The sequence below is a fragment of the Clarias gariepinus genome, unplaced genomic scaffold (assembly GCF_024256425.1).
Source record: "Clarias gariepinus isolate MV-2021 ecotype Netherlands unplaced genomic scaffold, CGAR_prim_01v2 scaffold_37, whole genome shotgun sequence".
NCBI classification, from domain to species: Eukaryota; Metazoa; Chordata; class Actinopteri; order Siluriformes; family Clariidae; genus Clarias; species Clarias gariepinus.
In genome coordinates, this window is record NW_026521004.1 from 187,501 (window position 1) to 206,966 (window position 19,466).

Below are 19,466 nucleotides of genomic sequence, written 5' to 3' on the forward strand. Positions count from 1 at the left end.
ACACGCTCCGAGTCAGTTAGCTTGGGTGTGTATGATGTTGTAACATGTACACGTTCCTCCCTCACCACAGTTCTCTGGCTTTTATTTTGACATTGAGCTCTGCTTTGTTTTGGGGTTGATGGCATCACTGCTCTGTTCTTCTGCAGGTTCTCTCTCAGATGACTCCTCAGACGGTAAGCGAGATCGACGCTCTGCTGGGGAACAAGCCTCACTCCAAGAAAGAGTCGCGCGCGTGAGGACAGGACGAGACGGCGAGAATGAGCTGGCGAGGACCGAGTGCGACCGGGACGAACAGACGGCTTTCGCTTCCTCCCCTTCCTGTGTACTCCATCTCCCTGCATGGCTCCCGCAAACCACCGGGCTTCCAGAACGATCTGAACCAAACCCACTCCTGATCTTTTATACACGTGTTCCAGACACATCGCTATGACGATAACTAAGGAGAGTTTTTACTCCCGCGTCGAGAAAAAAATTAGACAAATATTTTAATGAGAGAGAACATCATGTCTTCCAGGTGAAACACATCTAGGGGGGGGAGGGGGGGGGGTGGTGGCTGCTGTTTACTGCTGATGACACAAATTAACTCCAAGCAGCAAAACACAACTCTGCAGTGTGTGTGATTGTGTGTGTGTGTGTGTGTGTGTGAACCCAGTTTTCCACCAGCACACATTCGTCTCACTTTTTGCGTGCTGAATAATCACTAAATTGTAGTTAGCTTGTTTAACTTTAGCTTACCTTCACATTTGTGTATGATAACGTAGAGTAAAGTAATTACAGCTTATGTAGCTAGCAAGTTATAGCTAAACTAGCGGGAAATTGTGAATAAACCTACACTAAGATAACGTATAATGTTGTAAACATTAAAGCACTTTTTGTAAGTCGCTCTGGATAAGAGCGTCTGCCAAATGCCTAAATGTAAATGTAAATGTATAACGGCGGTGAAGAGCGTCCTGACCTCGACTTCTGATGCGATAACACTTACAGCATTTTGTTTTTTAGGTGAAATGTCCACACGATGGAGGCTAACATCGCAAGCATCAGTACTTCATTCCTAAATGATAGGCCGAGCTCACTGAGATTCCATCTGATTTGTAATTGTATTACGAATCGTTTTTGTCCGTGAATTGATTCACTTGATTTTCTTAAAGAAGTTTTTTAAACTGATTTGTTGAAGTCCAGATTTGTGTTGCTAATTTAAAACCAGGTTTTGAAATTGCAGCACGGTTCTAGATAAGGCTTGAGTGCTGTGTTGGTGGAAAAGCATTGTGTGTGTGTGTGTGTGTGTGTTTAATCATTATCACAGCCTGCAATAGAAGTCACTCAGGCTTCTTAAAGAGTCACACCACTCTTTATTCCTCGAAATCATTTTCCCACTGTTTTTCACTCCCTCGGGAACAGCGGATGGACGAATCACCATGGCGACGACCGGGCCGGTGTTTAAAATGGAGCGAAAGTATGACACGAACCAATTTCATGAGTCTTCCTCCATCGTACCACCGTGGTCGACAAACTGTGCGCATGGCCCTTTAAACCAGTCTCCACTCTCAGCGTGTGTGTGTGTGTGTGTGTGTGTGTGGCTCCTGTGCTTTAATACTTTTTATTATATCTACTATTTATAAATTTATTACTTGCACAAAGCAAAACATGTTAGAGGTCAAAGTTCAGTAAGACTAGGCCAATCAGTTTAGACATTCGAGTGTGTGTGTGTGTGTGTGTGGACACCGTTCACTATGAAGATGTTAGTTGGTATAAAGCTTGTCCCATGTTTAAAAAAACAAAAACAAAAACACAACACCACCAATGCTGGTGTTTTTCCCATCAGACATCACGCCAGCTCGCTATCTACTTAGCCAGCTCTTTAGCTTAGCAACAAGTAGCTGTTTCACCCACAACACCGGCTTGGCACATCTAGTGATGTTTTAGCTGTTACTTACTGCTTTTTTCTTTAATAACTGCCCGTGTTGTGTTAACTTTTACTAGCAAACTAGCACAGAGTCATGCTAGCAAGAGTCATCAAATCACACTGACACCATTAAACATTGTCACTTTTATCAAATGACTTAAATCTGAAACACTGACCATGTGATCAGTTTTAGCTACAGTTTTGTGAAATATTGTGCTGTTTACTTATCCCAAACATTAGTTAGCATTAGCATTTCCGCTAGAATATCAGGAAGTGTGTTTTTTTCAGTACTGTAGCTAACAGCGTTCTGCCTGACTAGCATCTCTTCTGTATAACACACCGTCTCAAACTCTACCTTTACTTCCTTTTTACTTACATTCAGTATGAGTTGTGGTAACGGCTAGTGTTCGCGATACTACACACACCTGCTGGGTGAGTTCTTATTAAGGGCAGGGATGCTAACTTTCACACGCGATCATAAGGTTGAGCAGCGAGATTTATTCACGACTGTTAGGATGTGGATTTAGCTTTCAGGAGCATGTCATGTTTGTTAATTAGCTGTGTGTGTGTGTGTGTGTGTGTGTGTGAGAGAGAGAACTTTTTAATAAACCACACTGGAGGAACTCGAGGAATGCAGTCAGGAAGTTCCCGAGGTGTGATTTTCACCCCCAGATGACGGGGTCCGGCTCGCTGTCACTCACTTTGATGTGATGTGATGGAATTTTGTCTGCTGAGTCACTCCACTACTCAGCGTTCCCTCGTGGACCACTGTAATTTGGGACACAGCCTCGAATCTGCCCGGCAACAGCAGACACAAGGCAGCATCTGGTGGTCTCTGCTCATCTGCTCAGCACTCTCTTTCCATTCTAAGCTGTTTGATTCTTTTCAGGTGAATCAAACGGAATGATTCATTTGATTTATTCGATTCACTGCTCAGAGTGACGATCCAGAAATATCGTTCAGGCTAAAACACGGCCCACCTCCAGTTCCTCATGGTTATTAAAAATAACCTCGCTTTGCAGCAGAGATGACTGAAAATGTGATCTGTTCGCTCTTAAAATGAATCGACTCACCTGGTGAATCGTGTGAATTCTCTGCTCACAAGTTGTACCGTGTACAGCCGAGATTCAAGATGGAGATCTTATGGTGCACATCTAACTTTAAGTTAGTTTATTTCCAACTTATAAAACAATCAAGTCAGGATGAAGTGCTAACTACAGATGAACGAATCAATGAATCAAACAATGAACAAATGAATGAACGAATGAATGAATAAATCAGGATTTTAAACTGGAATCTGATTTTAATCCTGTAATAATTTCAGGGCAGTGACACAAATCCCTTTACTGCTAAAGCGAACCCACGGCTCAAACGGCCGCCGCACGATACGGACACGTTCGTGATTACATCATCGACGTCAATGTTAAAAAAACAACAACAACAACAACCTGTAAATATTGTATTGAATGCATTGAATTGTTCCTTTTTTCATGTCATGTACTATAGTTAGCAAGATCTTAGTTACATGAAGACAAAGATCTGACCTGAGCATTGTACATACACATCTAGGGCACAGAAAATCCTCCGTAACTCTGCCTGTGTCTGTTCTATTTTAATGTCTTGCACACAAAAAAAGGAAAGAAATGATTCACTCAATCTCTGTATCGAATGTATTCATGCCTGCTTTTAAAATATCTGACGAAACTCACTGCAATGGTTTTAGGCTCTTTAATCGATGTCAGGTGTGTCATGTGAGTGCGCTCCCCAATATCAGTACACATGTTACTTTGGATGATAAGAATTATTGGCACTCTTCAAGAAAAATAGAAGAATAAGCAAAAAATGTATATCACTTACAGCAGTTAGGAGTTTAGCTTACATTGATGCATTATGACCACTCACCTAGTATTGAGCATGCCCCCACCGACTCTATCTATAAGAACCAGCACTACCCCTTTACAGCAGTCTGACCTACAGTAGCCGTTCTATTGAATTGGACGTCACACGCCAGCCTTCATTCCCCTTGTGCATCATTGACCGCCCATCACCCATCAGATCTCCTTCCTTGGAGCCTTTTTGTATGTCCTGACCCCTGCAGACCAGGAACAACACTTCCAACACATCAACATTAAAAAGAGTTTCACTTGCTGCCTAGTTTATCTCACCCACAGCCAGGTGCCATTGTAGCATGAGATAATGTAACTGCAGCTACTGTGAGAAGGGCCATACATTCAGTACTGTGCAAAGGTTTTAGGCAGGTGTGAAAAAATGCTGTAAAAAAAGAATGCTTTCAAAAATGGAAGAGTTAAACATTTATTTTTCATAAATGAACAAAGTGCAGTGAATGAACAAAAGAGAAATCTAAATCAAATCAATATTTGGTGTGACCACACTTTGCCTTCAAAACAGCAGCAATCCTTCTAGGTAGGTTGTTCCAAACATCTTGGAGAACTACACAGATCTTCCGTGGATGTGGGCTTTCGCCAGACAAACTGCCTTCTGCTACAGCCAAATATTTCAACATTGGTTTTGACTCATGATTTTATGTGAAGTTTTTGAAGATATCAAAAATTTGACACACAGATTTCAGCATTGTATTCAAGTGTAGAAATACAAGAGGCAGGAGTGTCTTAGTAGTTAAGGTGTTGAACTGCTGACCACAAGGTCCCAGGAGGTTCGAACCCTGACATCACCGGGTTGCAGCTTTTGGGCCCTTGAGCAGGGTCCTTCACCGCAAGCGCTCAGATATAACTGGATGTTGGCAACCTGCAGCAGAAACGACAGGTAATATCCGTCGCCCAGTGTGTGCTGGGTTACACGTACAGTAGATGACCCACACATTTGAATCTGCAGAATGTTATACAACCATTGTTTTTGTGCAGTAAGGGTGCCAATATTTCTGGAGTTGTGCTGTATCTGTAAAGTGATTAAAATCTAAAAACGACATGAGTCTGAGCAGCACATCGAGCTGAAGAAGTGAAGACAAGACGTTTGGGGTAATGATGTCATACGATGAAGTTTGTGAGCCAGATTAACTTCCTTAACTACTTAACAGATTAACATACATTAATTACTTCTTATTAATTATTATTTCTATCACAGTTACTGCATTTCTACAAACACATCAGTCTAAGGCCTACTGTGTGTGAGTGTGTGTGTGTGTGTGTGTGTGTGTGAGTGTGTGTGTGTGTGTGTGTGTGTGTAAGTGTGTGTGTGTGTGTGTGTGTGAGTGTGTGTATGTGTGTGTGTGTGTGTGTGTGTGTGTGTGTGTGTGTGTGTGTAAGTGTGTGTGTGTGAGTGTGTGTGTGTGTGTGTGTGTGTGTGTGTGTGTGAGTGTGTGAGTGTGTGTGTGTGTGTGTGTGTGAGTGTGTGTGTGTGTGTGTGTAAGTGTGTGTGTGTGTGTGTGTGTGTGTGTGTGTGTGTGTGTGTGTGTGTGAGTGTGTGTGTATGTGTGTGTGTTCACATGGATAATTAGTAAATGATTCATTAGTCTGCAAAGTATGTCACCTCTCGCAGCAAAGCATCATGGGTAAATATAGGTGCAGTGCCTTGGGATTTGTAGAACATGAGCCCCAACGACCTGCCGATGTTAATGAACTCGCTGAAAGTGACACACACACACACACACATATGTATATGTTTGTATACACACTGATACAAATATACTAAAACAGCTCAAAAGAGGGGAAGGAATTTGTAGTATTTTCTGCTTCATTTTTACATTTTATTCTTCATTACAATGTATTTATAGGGATTACGTGTCAACATATTTCTTATTAATAAGGTGTTTATTATATTATATATTGCTACAGCATGTGATTTGTGTTTGCTGCTTTATAGAAAATGACATGGAGTAGAGCTGGGACACACACACACACACACACACACAGACACACACAAACACAGAAGTGTTCTCTTAGTGCATGCACTCAGTCGTGTGTGTGTGTGTAGTGGGGTTTTGGGGTGTTGGCAGTTGACGCACTGCATGAATTAAACAATACGGACCGACTGCAGGAATTATCATCACATCAGCATTCACATTACTGCAGCCTGAACGACCACTGCACTCTCTCTCTCTCTCTCTCTCTCTCTCAGACACACACACACACACACACACACACCATTTAAATAAAGGGGTGTAACTTGGAATGCAGTGATGTCTAGGTTTCCCAATAGAACGTCCCCCTGATCATCGTACTGCCCCTGATGGCTTGCCCTCTTCCCATGGTGCCATCTCTTCCCACACATCTGCCTGGACAGACTGACCGCTCTCAAGCTACGCAGCCCCAAACACAACAGACCTGATAGACGTGCAGTAGACTTGGTGTTCTGACTTCTTTCCATGATGTGAAAGGGAACAATTATGATCGGCTAGTCTGAATAAGAACGGAATTTACAGATCGTTTTAGCATTTTACATTGATTTTAATATCATGTTGGACCAAGCATGTCAAGTTAGTCAACACAGCTGTGAGTGATTCCAAACAAACTATAACGAGCAACAGCAAACTTTTTCATTCTAGAGATAATGTTAGTGGTATAGCACTGGATTTCTTTACTACATTGTGTGGACATTGTCTATACAAAACATTATGTAAAGAAAAGTGAGCTGCACAAAAGGTTCCAGGTTTCGCTCCCATAACGGTAGAAGATGTATAATGTAAGACAAATGGTTTCACTCACTCTCTCATCGTCTATCTCACTTTATTTTTTATAGGGGGGCATGGGGGCCTGTAGCCTGTCCCAGGAGACTTACAGTAGGGCTACACCCTGGATGGAGTGCCAATCCATCACCGGGACACTCACATACACACATACACACGTTTGACACTCATCACACTACATGCAATTTGGGAATGATAATGAGCATGATCTGCATGTCTTTTTACTGTGGGAGGAAACCGGAGTACCTGGAGGAAACCCACCAAACATGAGAAGAACATGCAAACTCCATGCACTCATACCTGAATCAGGAATCGCACCCGGACCCTAGTGGTGCGAGGCCACAATGCTAACCACTACACCGCTGTGCCGCCCCAAATGGTTTAATCTTAAACAGAAAGAAAAATACATTTTACACTGTTGTCTAAGATGCGGCTGTGACTCTTACGTAGTTGCTTAGCTTGCTTTCCAGTGTCGTGTGTCTGATGGGGATCGTACGCAGGACCTGCACACATAGGGGGCGCCACATTAAGTCATTTCCTATGATTGTAACTTAGGCTGTGTTCCATTCTGAAATGCACTTCGCTTCCTACTCCCTACTCCCTACTCCGTTTGCAGAGAAATTATTTCTCACAGAAACGTGTTGCATTAACGCATATTTTGCTATACACATGGTTATTCTCTTTGTGTTTGTAGGAAAAAAAAAAAAAAGGAAGGTAAAAAAACTAATTTGACATAATGTCAAACAAAACTCCAAAAATGGGCTGGACAAAATTATTGGCACCCTTAACTTAATATTTGGTTGCACACTCTTTGGAAAAAAAAACTGAAATCAGTCGCTTCCTATAACCACCAATAAGCTTCCTACACATCTCACCCGGAATTTTGGACCACTCTTCATTTGCAAACTGCTCCAGGTCTCTTATATTGGAAGGGCGCCTTTTCCCAACAGCAATTCTCTCCACAGGTGTTTAATGGGATTTAGATCTGGACTCATTGTTGACCACTTCAGAACTCTCCAGCACTTTGCTGCCATTCATTTCTGGGGGCTTTCTGAAGTATGTTTGGGGTCGTTGTCCTGCTGGAAGATACAAGATCTCGGAAGCAAACCCAGGTTCTGACACTGGGCCCTACAGTGAGACCCAAAATCCTTTGGTAATCCTCCAATTTCATGATGCCTTGCACACAGTCAAGGAACCCAGTGCCAGAGGCAGCAAAACTACCCCAAAACATAATTGAACCTCCACCATATTTGACTGTAGGTACTGTGTAGGCCTCATTCAATTTTCAGGAAACAGTAGAATGATCTTGGTCTGATCTCTATCTTGGTCTTATCTGTCCACAAAACATTTGTTCAGAAGGATTTTGGCTTTCTTCAGCAGTGGGGTCCTCCTGGGTCTCCTGCCATGGCGTTTCATTCCATTTAAATGTTGACGGATAGTTCACGCTGACACTGATGCTCCCTAAGCCTGCAGGACAGCTTGAATTTCTTTTAAACTTGTTTTCTTTTGAACTTCAGGGAGATTACAGTGCCATGGGTTGCAAAATTCTTCATAATGTTGCACAATGTGGACAAAAGCAAATCTAGATCTCTGGAGATCTCTTGTGTCTCTGGTTACTTGTCTATGGACTTGTATCCTTGAGATTGTTGACATTTTTCCACAATTTTGGTTCTCAAGTCCTCACAGTTCTCTTTTCCTCTTTCTGTTGTCCATGCTTAGTGTGTTACACAGACACACAATGCAAAGACTAAGTGAACTTCTCTGCTTTTTATCTGCTTTCAGGTGTGGGTTTTATATTGCCCACGTCTGTTACTCGCTCCGGATGAGTTAAAACGAGCATCACGTGCCTGAAACAGTCTTATTTATTCACAATTTTTAAAGGGTGACAATAATTTTGTCCAGCTGAATTTTGGAGGTTTGTTTGCCATTATTTAAAATTAGCTTTTTTCCTCCTTTTTGTTTTGTTCCAACACACATAAAGAGAATAAACATGTGTATAGCAAAATGTGTTATTGCAACACTTTTCTGTAAAAAACACCTGATTTTCTGGCCAACAATTTTGGTTTGTATTGTAGACATCAGTGTTTATATCAGAAATACAAACTTTTATCCCAGTACCTCTGATAATTCGAATTATTGCAAGGAAATCATTTTGTAAGAAATAATGGTGACTGAAGAGACGGTTTGTGAATCTGTTTAATAAAACCTATAAATGACACGCGTGACTGTCATAAAAAACTGTGACAAACATGTGATGAGGCTAAAGTGTTTATAAAGGCGGTAAACTGGTTAGCTGTGTTATTTTCGGCAAAGTTCATTAATGAAACATTTATGAAATAAAATAATAACTAAGACGTGCATCCAGTTCTCGGTAAAACTTGATTTCCGTTGTAATTAACTCGATCGTGTAAAAGGTGTGTAAAGCTGCGCTACCTGAGCGCTGCCGGAGGGCTGTGATTGGTCGAATGGTGAGCTCGCATCTGATTGGCTAAAGAGTACGAGTGACCAGTGCTGCTGCCAGCAAAGTCTCAAAAATACACACACATATGGCAAGCCGTTTTAACATTTAATGGCAAAATTTTACTATCCGGAATAAACCTTACAGATATCAACAACATATTTTTGACAAGTTGTAATTGCATTCTGACAAGTCAAAATGACAGTTAGAGATATCTGTAATTCAGTTTTGGATAGTCACAATGAAAGTTATGGATATCTGCAATTAAGTTTTTAAGAGTCAAAACTGAATTATGGATATCTGCAATGACGTCACTGAAACTGATATTCGACTTGTCAGACATTCTAAATTACAATAACAGATATCTATAACTGAGTTTTACCTAGGCAGAATTAAAGTTAAAGATATCGTAAACGTCAGCATTGTTGTGTCCGACGTTGCTCGTGAAAGACTTCTCATTGGATATTTGCCCAGCAGACAAATTATTTGAACAGTTAGCAGAAGAAATGGCGGTCGCTGTTGTAGACAAATTATTAAGAATGCCATGCCATAGAACTTATATACAATCAAGGAATCTGTGGGGAACAAGAGCTTAGTTGTGGGAAAAATTTACGTCGTATTTGAACAGTAAGCCGCTCCCGCCAATATCAAACCCGTCCCGTCCTCCTATTTGCCGTAACTTGTGACACAATTACAGATATCTGCAACGTTATTTTGCCTAGTCAAAGCTCTATATTTAAGATATCTGTAATTACAATTTGACTAGGCAGAATGAAAGTTAAAGATATCTTTCATTTGAGATATCTCTAATCAAAATTCATTTAAAGATATCTAAAATTTAATAACAGATATCTGATTCTAAATTATGTCTATTCACAATTCCTGTTAAAGATATCTACAATTTCATTCTGACTAGTGACAATACCAGTTCAAGATATCTATAATCCAGTTTTGACTAGTTAAAGTAGATTTTAAGATATCTAAAAAGGACATTATAAATATCTTTAATTGAGGGGAGTTGATGATATCTTGAATTGGAATTGTGACTAGTCAGAATTAAATTGTAGATATCTCTAACAGGAATTATGGATAGTCATAATTTACTTGTAGATATCCACATTTCACAATGTGAATATCTACAACTGAGTTAAAGATATCTGTTAAGGAAAGCTCCATAGACATGAACGGTAAAAGTGACGTCATTCCTCCTAGGAAGAACGACGTTGTGGATATCTGGAATGGTCGTTGTTGATAGGAGGAATGCTATTGTGGATATCTAAAATTTTCATTTTGCCTAGGAAGAACTGAATTACGGATATCTGTAATACATATCCAGACTTGCCATTAAATGTTAAAACGGCTTGCCATACGCACACACACACACACAAATCCAGACGATTCACAGACGAAAGACGATTTTCACATTCACAGTCCACGATACACTCGTGAGTTTTACACTCAAAAATGTTGTACACACTTGTACATCTGTGAATTGTGTTTTTCATTTGTGAAACATATATTTTATATATATATATGTATTGTGCACGTGCGTTTACTTATGGGACATTTTTCATTCCTCTTTCCGGTGAAGTGAACACCTGACGTTCACTTGTTCCCTACACACACATGGAATCACACATGGCTGAACACACTATGTAGTGCACTTCGCATGGTACTTCAGGCCGATTGGGACGCACCTTCAGTATTTTCTTGCACCCTAGATTATGAAAGTCCTGTCCTCCATAAAGGACACACACAAGGACACGAGGATTATAAGCGGCGCAGCATGACGTAATCATTGTACCGGACCCTGTGTGTGGATGCGCATGTCCCTTTAAGAGCGCCCAACGTCACGTGACCTGGCTGCGTCTTCGTCACATTAACCATTTACTTTTCAGCAATTGTAATATTATTATATTAAACACTTTATATGTAGTAATATATATTATTAATATATGTTTTGCTATATATTTTAAAACATAATAATTAATATTGTGGATGTTTTATATTTCTTTCAGAAAGAAGCTAAGCGGCTTTAAACCTCCGTGACGTCACCAGGATACGCTAATCTCATTGGCTGGGGGGCGGTCGCTACGTGGCCCCTCATAAACTTTCGGACTGGTTTTAAATATACCACACAGTTCTCTAATAAACACTGATATTATACGCACGCGTATAATTTAATATCAAATATTCCGACGTATTGTTTACTTATTTAATGTATATACTTATGTGGGGCTTTTTTGTTGCGGTGTAGCGTTTTAAAACCTTGTTTACGTGCGCGCACCCTGTTCACGTGATTAAAATCTCTGCTCCTGATTGGTTCAGGCGCTGTACGTGCGCGCGCTCGCCGGTGTGTCACCTTGCTGATCACGGCGGCGGCGGCGGCGGCGGATCCGAGTGTCAGAGATAAATAACACACACACACACACACACCGCAGCCATGGCGTCAGCGACGGATTCGGCTAAACCCAAAAGCTCCCCAAAGTCCATCAAGTTCCTGTTCGGCGGCTTGGCTGGGTATGTACAGGGGAAAGACCAACCGGGCTGCAGTTAGGGGGGGTGGAGGGGGGGTGGAGGGAGGGGGGTGGAGGGGGGGAGGAGGGAGGGGGGTGGAGGGGGGGAGGCGGGGGGAGGGGGGGGGTAGTAATGTTCGAGCGGTGCTTTAGGAGTGTCAGACTTCTCAGTCTATTATGTCCACTTGTTTTAATCCGATCTGATTCATGGAATAATAATAAATCTAATATAATATATAAAAAAACAAGAGTGGACAATTAAATATATAAATGAATCAGCACTCAGACATCATGGTGGTGGTGGTGATGATGGTGGTGATGGTGGTGGTGATGGTGATGGTGGTGATGATGGTGGTTTTCGAGGAACCTTGGCAGGTCCTGAAGGTGTTCTACACCAGTATGGAGGATCACAACATCATGTGCTTCAGGCTGATCTGATCTCCACCTGAAGGTCAGAGGGAACGTGGTGTCAGACTGCAGAAACACTCCTTCAGAAACTTCCTAGACTTGGGCTGTGTGTGTGTGTGTGTGTGTGTGTGTGTGTGGAATCTCTTCAGGATTCTCCAGGACCAGCACTGGGAACATCTGATCTAAATAAATATAAACGTTCCCTGAGTGTATCCTGTGTCCTGTGAACCCATCGATCTTCATGTTGTCTGTATACACACACACACACACACACACACACACACACACACACACACACACACTGTGATTTGGGTCCAAACTGAGATAAGGTTGAGATCTTACCAGTGTTGATTCAGGTGTGTGTGTGTGTGTGTGTCTGTCTCTTGTACGGTCAGTGATCAGACCTAAGAGATGAAAAGTGCTGTCTGTGATTTATTATTCTCAGGTCTGGTTAAAGAGTTTTAAAAGGTCTCTCTCTCTCTCTCTCTCTGTGTAAATCTGGAAAACAACACACACACACACATGTCTGAAACCCCTACTGGCTCTTACTTAATGTTTTATGGAGTAACAGACTGTTTTTGTTTTGCAGTTGAGTTCTGTAACGTCAGATAAGCGCTGCGGAAATGACTCCTTACACCTTTAAGTGGCTGATGTCATAAACTTTTATATCTTTACTCTAGAGATAACGTTAGAGCTAACGCAAACACGCTCTGATAAGTCAGCTGTTCATTGCCCCTCTTGTCTGTCTGTCTGTCTGTCTTACCCGTCTGTCCGTCTGTCTCTCTCTCAGGATGGGGGCTACAGTGTTTGTTCAGCCGCTGGACCTGGTGAAGAACAGGATGCAGCTGAGCGGTCAGGGCTCCAAGGCTCGCGAGTATAAGACGAGTCTCCACGCCGTGGCCAGCATTCTACGCAACGAAGGAGTCCGGGGCATTTACACAGGGTGAGGGGGCAGTTAGTGAGGAGGGGGGTGAGGGGTGCGTCTGTACTGTGTGAGGACGGGTGCCTGTCCGATTACGGAGGGGGGGGGGCAGTTAGTGAGGGGGAGAGTGTAGACCTTGTGTGAGGGGTGAATCTACACCAGGTGAGGGGCAGTAAGGGGGGAGACGGGGCACATGTACTGGACAGTCAAGGGGAGATATGGAGCGCACACTCTGTGATGCCAGTCTGTCTCCATCTGTCTCTCTGTCTCTCTCTCTGTCTGTCTCTCTCTCTCTCTGTCTCTCTGCAGTCTCTCGGCCGGTCTCCTCAGACAGGCGACCTACACCACCACTCGTCTGGGTATTTACACGATTCTGTTTGAGAAATTGACAAAGGCAGACGGGACTCCTCCCAATTTCTTCATGAAGGCACTAATAGGAATGACGGCCGGAGCCACGGGGGCGTTCGTGGGCACTCCTGCTGAGGTGGCGCTCATCCGTATGACTGCAGATGGACGGTGAGCACTGATTGAGAAGCTGTGTGTGTACAGTATGTGTGTGTGTGACTTGTTTTTCATTTTTGGTTAAATTTTCCACAATTAATTTTTGACATAATAATCTCCCCTCCCCCCATCAGTCTTCCCCTTGATCAGAGGAGGGGTTACACAAATGTCTTTAACGCCCTCATCCGAATCACCAGAGAGGAGGGGCTTACAACACTGTGGAGGGTGAGTGACAGACAGGGCGTGTGTGAGTGAAATGGTGCGTGTGTATGTGTGTGTGTGAGACGGTGTGTGTGTGTGTGTGTGAGAGAGTGAGACGGTGTGTGTGTGTGTGTGAGAGAGTGAGACGGTGTGTGTGTGTGTGTGTGTGAGAGAGTGAGACGGTGTGTGTGAGAGACGGTGTGTGTGTGAGAGTGCATGTGTTGTTCCTCTTACACGCTCCTGCACACCAAACCTGGAACTACTGTCCATCATGTGTCGTCCTTTTTATCTCCCTCGGGAGTTCACATCGGTCATAATCAACGCTGTTTATATTCCACCACAAGCGGACACGGACACTGCCTTATGCGAGCTGCACGAGACACTCACACGGCACCGGGACGCTGCGCTTATTGTGGCGGGGGATTTCAACAATGCCAACCTCAAACGCGCAGCACCGAACCTTTATCAACACATCATCCACCAGGGGCGAAAGGACACTGGACCACTGTTACACTACAGTCAAGGACGGCTACAAGGCACAATCTCGCCCTTTGTTTGGGAAATCCAACAACGCCGCCATCTTTCTCATGCCAAAATACAAACAAAGGCTGAAACAGGAAGTTCCGGTTCCTGGTCACACGCTGGACGGACCAATAAGTGGCCGTGTTACAGGACGCACTTGATAACGCAGATTGGGGCATGTTCCAAAACAGCTCCGATGACGTCAGCGTGTTTACGGAAGCAGTTGTGGGATTCATCGGGAAACTAGCGGATGATACCGTGGAGAAAAAAACTATCAGAACACTTTATAACCAGAAGCCATGGGTGGATAAAACCCTCCGCAATGCGGGGGACATGGAGCCGTACAAGGCCGCGTCATATAACGTCATGAAGGCGGTGAGAGAAGCGAAGCAGCGCTACGGGAGGAAACTAGAGTGACAGCTCCAACAGAGTGACTCCAGGAGCCTGTGGCAGGGACTAAGGACAATAACAGACTATAAAAAACCAACAACCGGTATGATGAATGCGGACTTGACTGGCAGACGAGCTGAACACTTTCTATGCTCGCTTCGAGGCTGCAGCTAAAAACGCTAGCAATGCTAATGCTAACGACTGCAGACAGGACGACACTGCCAGCACTGGAAGCGCGTTCATCATCTCCGAGCATGACGTGAGGAGAGCCTTCAATTCAATTAAATTTTATTTGTATAGCGCTTTTAACGATTTACATCATCACAAAGCAGCTTTACACAATCAAAAGAATTAAGTTTGTATGAAATGTGAATGCGACGGCGACAGTGGCAAGGAAAAACTCCCTGAGATGGTAATAGGAAGAAACCTTGAGAGGAACCAGACTCAACAGGGAACCCATCCTCATCTGGGTGATAACAGATAGCAGGGATTGATGTGCATAATAATATGCGAGAGAGAGTGAACAAAAGAGTGAACACCAGAAAAGCAGCAGGACCAGACGGCATCTCAGGTCGTATCCTCAGAGCCTGCGCAGACCAGCTAGCACCTGTCTTCACTGAGATATTCAACATCTCTTTATCTCAGTCGGTGATCCCCACATGCTTCAAAGAGTCCATCATTGTTCCTGTCCCAAAGAAACCACATCCTGCTTTCCTCAATGATTATCGCCCTGTAGCCCTCACCTCAGTAGTGATGAAGTGCTTTGAACGCCTGGTCAGAGACTTCATCATTTCTTCACTACCAGACACACTCGACCCTCTACAGTTTGTATACCGCCCCAACCGTTCTACTGATGATGCCATCTCTCATCTCCTCCATACATCTCTCACTCACCTGGACACTCGGAGGGGGAATTATGTGAAAATGCTCTTCATCGACTACAGCTCTGCATTTAATACCATAATTCCCTCCACAATCACCACCAAGCTGGGGCACCTGGGACTCAACTCATCTCTGTGCCAGTGGATCTTCAATTTTCTAACTGGCAGACCATAGGCAGTAAGGATGGGCGGACATGTCTCAGCCTCCCTCACTCTCAGCACTGGAGCCCCCCAGGGTTGTGTTCTGAGCCCCCTGCTGTACTCTCTGTACACCCACGACTGCGTGGCCACTACCAGCTCCACCACCATCATCAAGTTTGCTGACGACACTGTCGTGGTGGGACTGATCACCAACAACGATGAGACGGCCTACCTGGAGGAGGTTGGAAATCTGGAGAACTGGTGCCAGAGAAACAATCTCCTCCTGAACGTCAGCAAGACAAAGGAGGTGATGGTGGACTTTAGTACAAAGCAGGTGAGGAACAACCAAACCCCCGTCATCAACAGGAGCCCAGTGGAGAGAGTGGACAGCTTCAGATACCTCGGTGTTCACATCACGCAGGACCTGTCATGGTCCTGTCACATCAACACCGTGGTGAAAAAGGCCCGGCAGCGTCTCTACCACCTCAGACGCTTGAGAGACTTCAGACTGCTCTTCAAGGTGCTCAGGAATGGTGTGTGTGAGAGTGAGGCAGTGTGTATGTGTGTGAGAGAGCCCATAACACATAGGCCACACCCACTTCCTGGTACTGGCTGGTATTATAGAGTCTGTGGGTGTTAATGACGGGGTGTGTTTAATCTGGGGTGTAGAACTGGGTCACTCTAATTCACTGTGTGTGTGTGTGTGTGTGTGTGTGTGTGTGTGTGTGTGTGTTACAGGGCTGTGTACCCACCATGGCCAGGGCAGTGGTAGTGAACGCGGCCCAGTTGGCGTCTTACTCCCAGTCTAAACAGGCTCTGTTGGACACGGGTGAGGCTCTGCATCATCACATCATCATTAACATTAAGCTCCGCCCCTAACCGCGCAAAAACCTTCAGCATGTGGAAATGGAGACAAATGAAGTCAGTAGATGTGTGTATATGTATATATACAGCGCGTGTGTGTGTTCTGTCAGTGCTGGACTCGCATTTAGCCTGCAGCAGCTCCACCTTAAATTTAGCGTCACTGTGTGTGTGTGTGTGTGTTTTCAGCAGCCGATCAGTTTGCTCAGAGTTTTCTGTCCACGTGTGAGTCTGGGCCGTTCTCATGTCCCTCTCGGAGTCTTTGTGTTAATGAGTTCGTGTTCAAACGTGTCCAGCTTTTAGTAGAAAACAGTTTACACAGACAGGAAGTACAGAGACAGACAGACAGAGAGACAGACAGAGAGACAGACAGAGAGACAGACAGAGAGACAGACAGAGAGACAGACAGAGAGACAGACAGACAGACAGAGAGAGTTTTGAGAGACGGAGACACATGGACACGTGTGATGTAATGCTAACCCTGAGAGACGGAGACATGTGTGATGTAATGCTAACCCTGAGAGACGGAGACACATGGACACGTGTGATGTAATGCTAACCCTATGATTTCGAGCTGTGATTAAACCGGTTTTGTGATTTACTTTGTTTTATTGATCCAGTTAGTTTTTGATTCAGAATCGATTCACACTTTATTCACATAAATGTTTAAATGTTAAAACGTCTAAAATTGATGATTTACTTGAAAAAAATTGTACTTGATGCCACAGCTTTTGCAGAAGGAACAAAGATTTTTTTTCTTCATCTTTGAGTTTGAGCGCCACCTCCTGGACTGGAGTGTGACACAGCGTGTTATATAGAGTGTTTACTGTGTTATGGCTCCTGAGCCGTGACGTTTAAACAGTCAACACCACACGTTACAGTGTTTCAGGGTTCAGTAGATATTTGTCCTGTAGTTTTTATTACTTGAGAACATGTAATATGTTGATACAAATCGAACAGTGAATGTTGTCTGGACAAAAATCTAACGTAATCATCAGTGTGCTTCTGATCTCCGGCTCTGTGATGATCGTTTCCCCTCATGTTCATGTTTCTGGTGTTTCCTGGTCTTATTGTTAACGGATTCCCACGTCTCCTGTCCTGCATGTCTGAGTTCATCACTGGGTTTAAGTAAATAAAAAAGTCATGGATTATTTTAGTGACTGGTACGCTTATGTGTGTGTGTGTGTGTGTGTGTTGGCAGGGTACTTCTCTGATGATATCCTGTGCCATTTCTGCGCCAGTATGATCAGCGGGTTGGTCACCACGGCCGCCTCCATGCCAGTCGACATCGCCAAAACCAGGTCCAGTCCCGCCTCCACTTCCTGTCTGAACGTTCTGAAAACGGCGCTGAGATCCAGATGCTGTTCATACCTGTCTCTGTGTGTGTGTGTGTGTGTGTGTGTGTGTGTGTGTGTGTGTGTCATTGGCTTTGTTGTTGTTGCGTGTTCTTCCCTGCCCTTTCTCTCACACACACACACACACACACACACACACGGTGTGTGATTTGGCTTTGTTCAGAAAAGCGACACTCTTCACCTTCACCCTGATTCTCCTGGTTAATGAATTTTAAGGTGTTTTAGGTGTAACGTGTCTCCAGGTACAGAGTAAACACACTGCTGAGGCGTGCACGTCTGCACCTGCGTGAAATAACCACTAGATGGAGCGCTCACATCAATACAGTGTTAATGAAAACATGAGTCAGTTTAAAAATAAACGAATAAATGAAAAACACATCTGATTAAATAAACAGTAAAAGAAATCGCAGAAGTTTGTTACTGAAAAAGTATAATTTCCAGAAAATATTTGTTTTAGAATAATTTTTAAAGTCGTTTAGAGACCTTGGTGCCTGTCTGTCTGTGCTTTAGGGCAGACAGAAGTATAGATTACAGAGAGAGTAAAGTTTATATTGTGTGTGTGTGTGTGTGTGTATAAAGTTGAGCTCACACTGTGTTTCCGTTCCAGGATTCAGAACATGCGCATGATCGACGGCAAACCAGAGTACAGGAACGGACTTGTGAGTGTTTTTCTGTCTGTGTGTGAGAGAGTGAGTTCCTGAGTGTGTGTAACCTCGTGTGTGTGTGTGTGTGTGTGTGTGTGCACAAATGTGTGAGTGAGAGTCCTGTGACCTTTACGACTGAACCCCTGTGTGTGTGTGTGTGTGTGTGTGTAGGACGTGCTGATGAAGGTGGTGAGGAACGAGGGTTTCTTCAGCCTGTGGAAGGGCTTCACTCCGTACTACGCCCGTCTCGGCCCTCACACCGTCCTCACCTTCATCTTCCTCGAGCAGATGAACAAGTTCTACAAGATCTACTTCCTGGACTCGTAGAGTTCCTGATCACCGCTGCAGCTCGGGCCAGCGCCGGTTCTGAGCCATCCTCAGGGTGTGTGTGTGTGTGTGTGTGTGTGTGTGTGTGTGTGTGTGTGTGTGTGTGTGTGTGTGTTTTGATTCACACACAGACCGTGAGAGACTCGGCTCAGAACCTGGTGCCTTTATTGGACTTTCAGAACAACGAATATAAAAGAAAAAAAAAACAAGATGAGGTTCCTGTCATGTCCATGCAGCCACACACACACACACACACACACACACACACACACCTCAATATATTTTCTGCCCCTAAATTAAAAAAGACTGATGTGAATTTCTTGGTGTGAATCCAGTCTCAGTGATGATTATTGTCTCTCTCTCTCACTGTCTCTACCCTGTCTCTCTCTCACTGTCTCTCTCTCTCTCTCTCACCCTGTCTCTCTCTCTCACTGTCTCTCACCCTCTGTCTCTCTCTCTCTCACTGTCTCTCACCCTCTGTCTCTCTCTCTCTCTCTCTCTCTCTCACTGTCTCTCACCCTGTCTCTCTCTCACTGTCTCTCTCTCTCTCTCACTGTCTCTCTCTCTCTCTCACTGTCTCTCTCTCTCTCTCTCTGACTGTCTCTCTCTCTCTCTCTCACCCTGTCTCTCTTCCTCTCTCACCCTGTCTCTCTCTCTCACTGTCTCTCTCTCTCTCTCTCTCTCACTGTCTCTCACCCTCTGTCTCTCTCTCTCTCTCACCCTCTGTCTCTCTCTCTCACCCTCTGTCTCTCTCTCTCTCTCTCACCCTCTGT

The 19,466-nt window shown here is 44.0% G+C and overlaps 3 protein-coding genes across 3 annotated transcripts in view; all 3 read left to right on the forward strand.

The window, feature by feature from the left end:
• Positions 1–517, forward strand: part of LOC128517163 (voltage-gated potassium channel subunit beta-2) — a 33,564-nt gene extending 33,047 nt beyond the window's left edge. The window contains exon 14 of the mRNA XM_053490964.1: positions 147–517. Within this exon, the coding sequence (XP_053346939.1) occupies positions 147–236 (90 nt within the window). The 3' untranslated portion in view covers positions 237–517. The remainder of the gene's footprint in view (positions 1–146) is intronic.
• Positions 1–19,466, forward strand: part of LOC128517161 (beta-enolase) — a 95,157-nt gene that overhangs the window by 35,657 nt on the left and 40,034 nt on the right. The gene's annotated exons all lie outside the window — the stretch shown is intronic.
• On the forward strand, positions 11,407–19,009 carry LOC128517164 (mitochondrial 2-oxoglutarate/malate carrier protein). Its single transcript, XM_053490965.1, has 9 exons — positions 11,407–11,544; positions 12,739–12,891; positions 13,180–13,386; positions 13,506–13,596; positions 16,245–16,335; positions 17,569–17,668; positions 18,330–18,381; positions 18,538–18,748; positions 18,787–19,009. Exons 1-8 carry the CDS (start codon positions 11,468–11,470, stop codon positions 18,691–18,693), a joined length of 927 nt encoding a protein of 308 aa, XP_053346940.1. The 5' UTR covers positions 11,407–11,467; the 3' UTR covers positions 18,694–18,748; positions 18,787–19,009.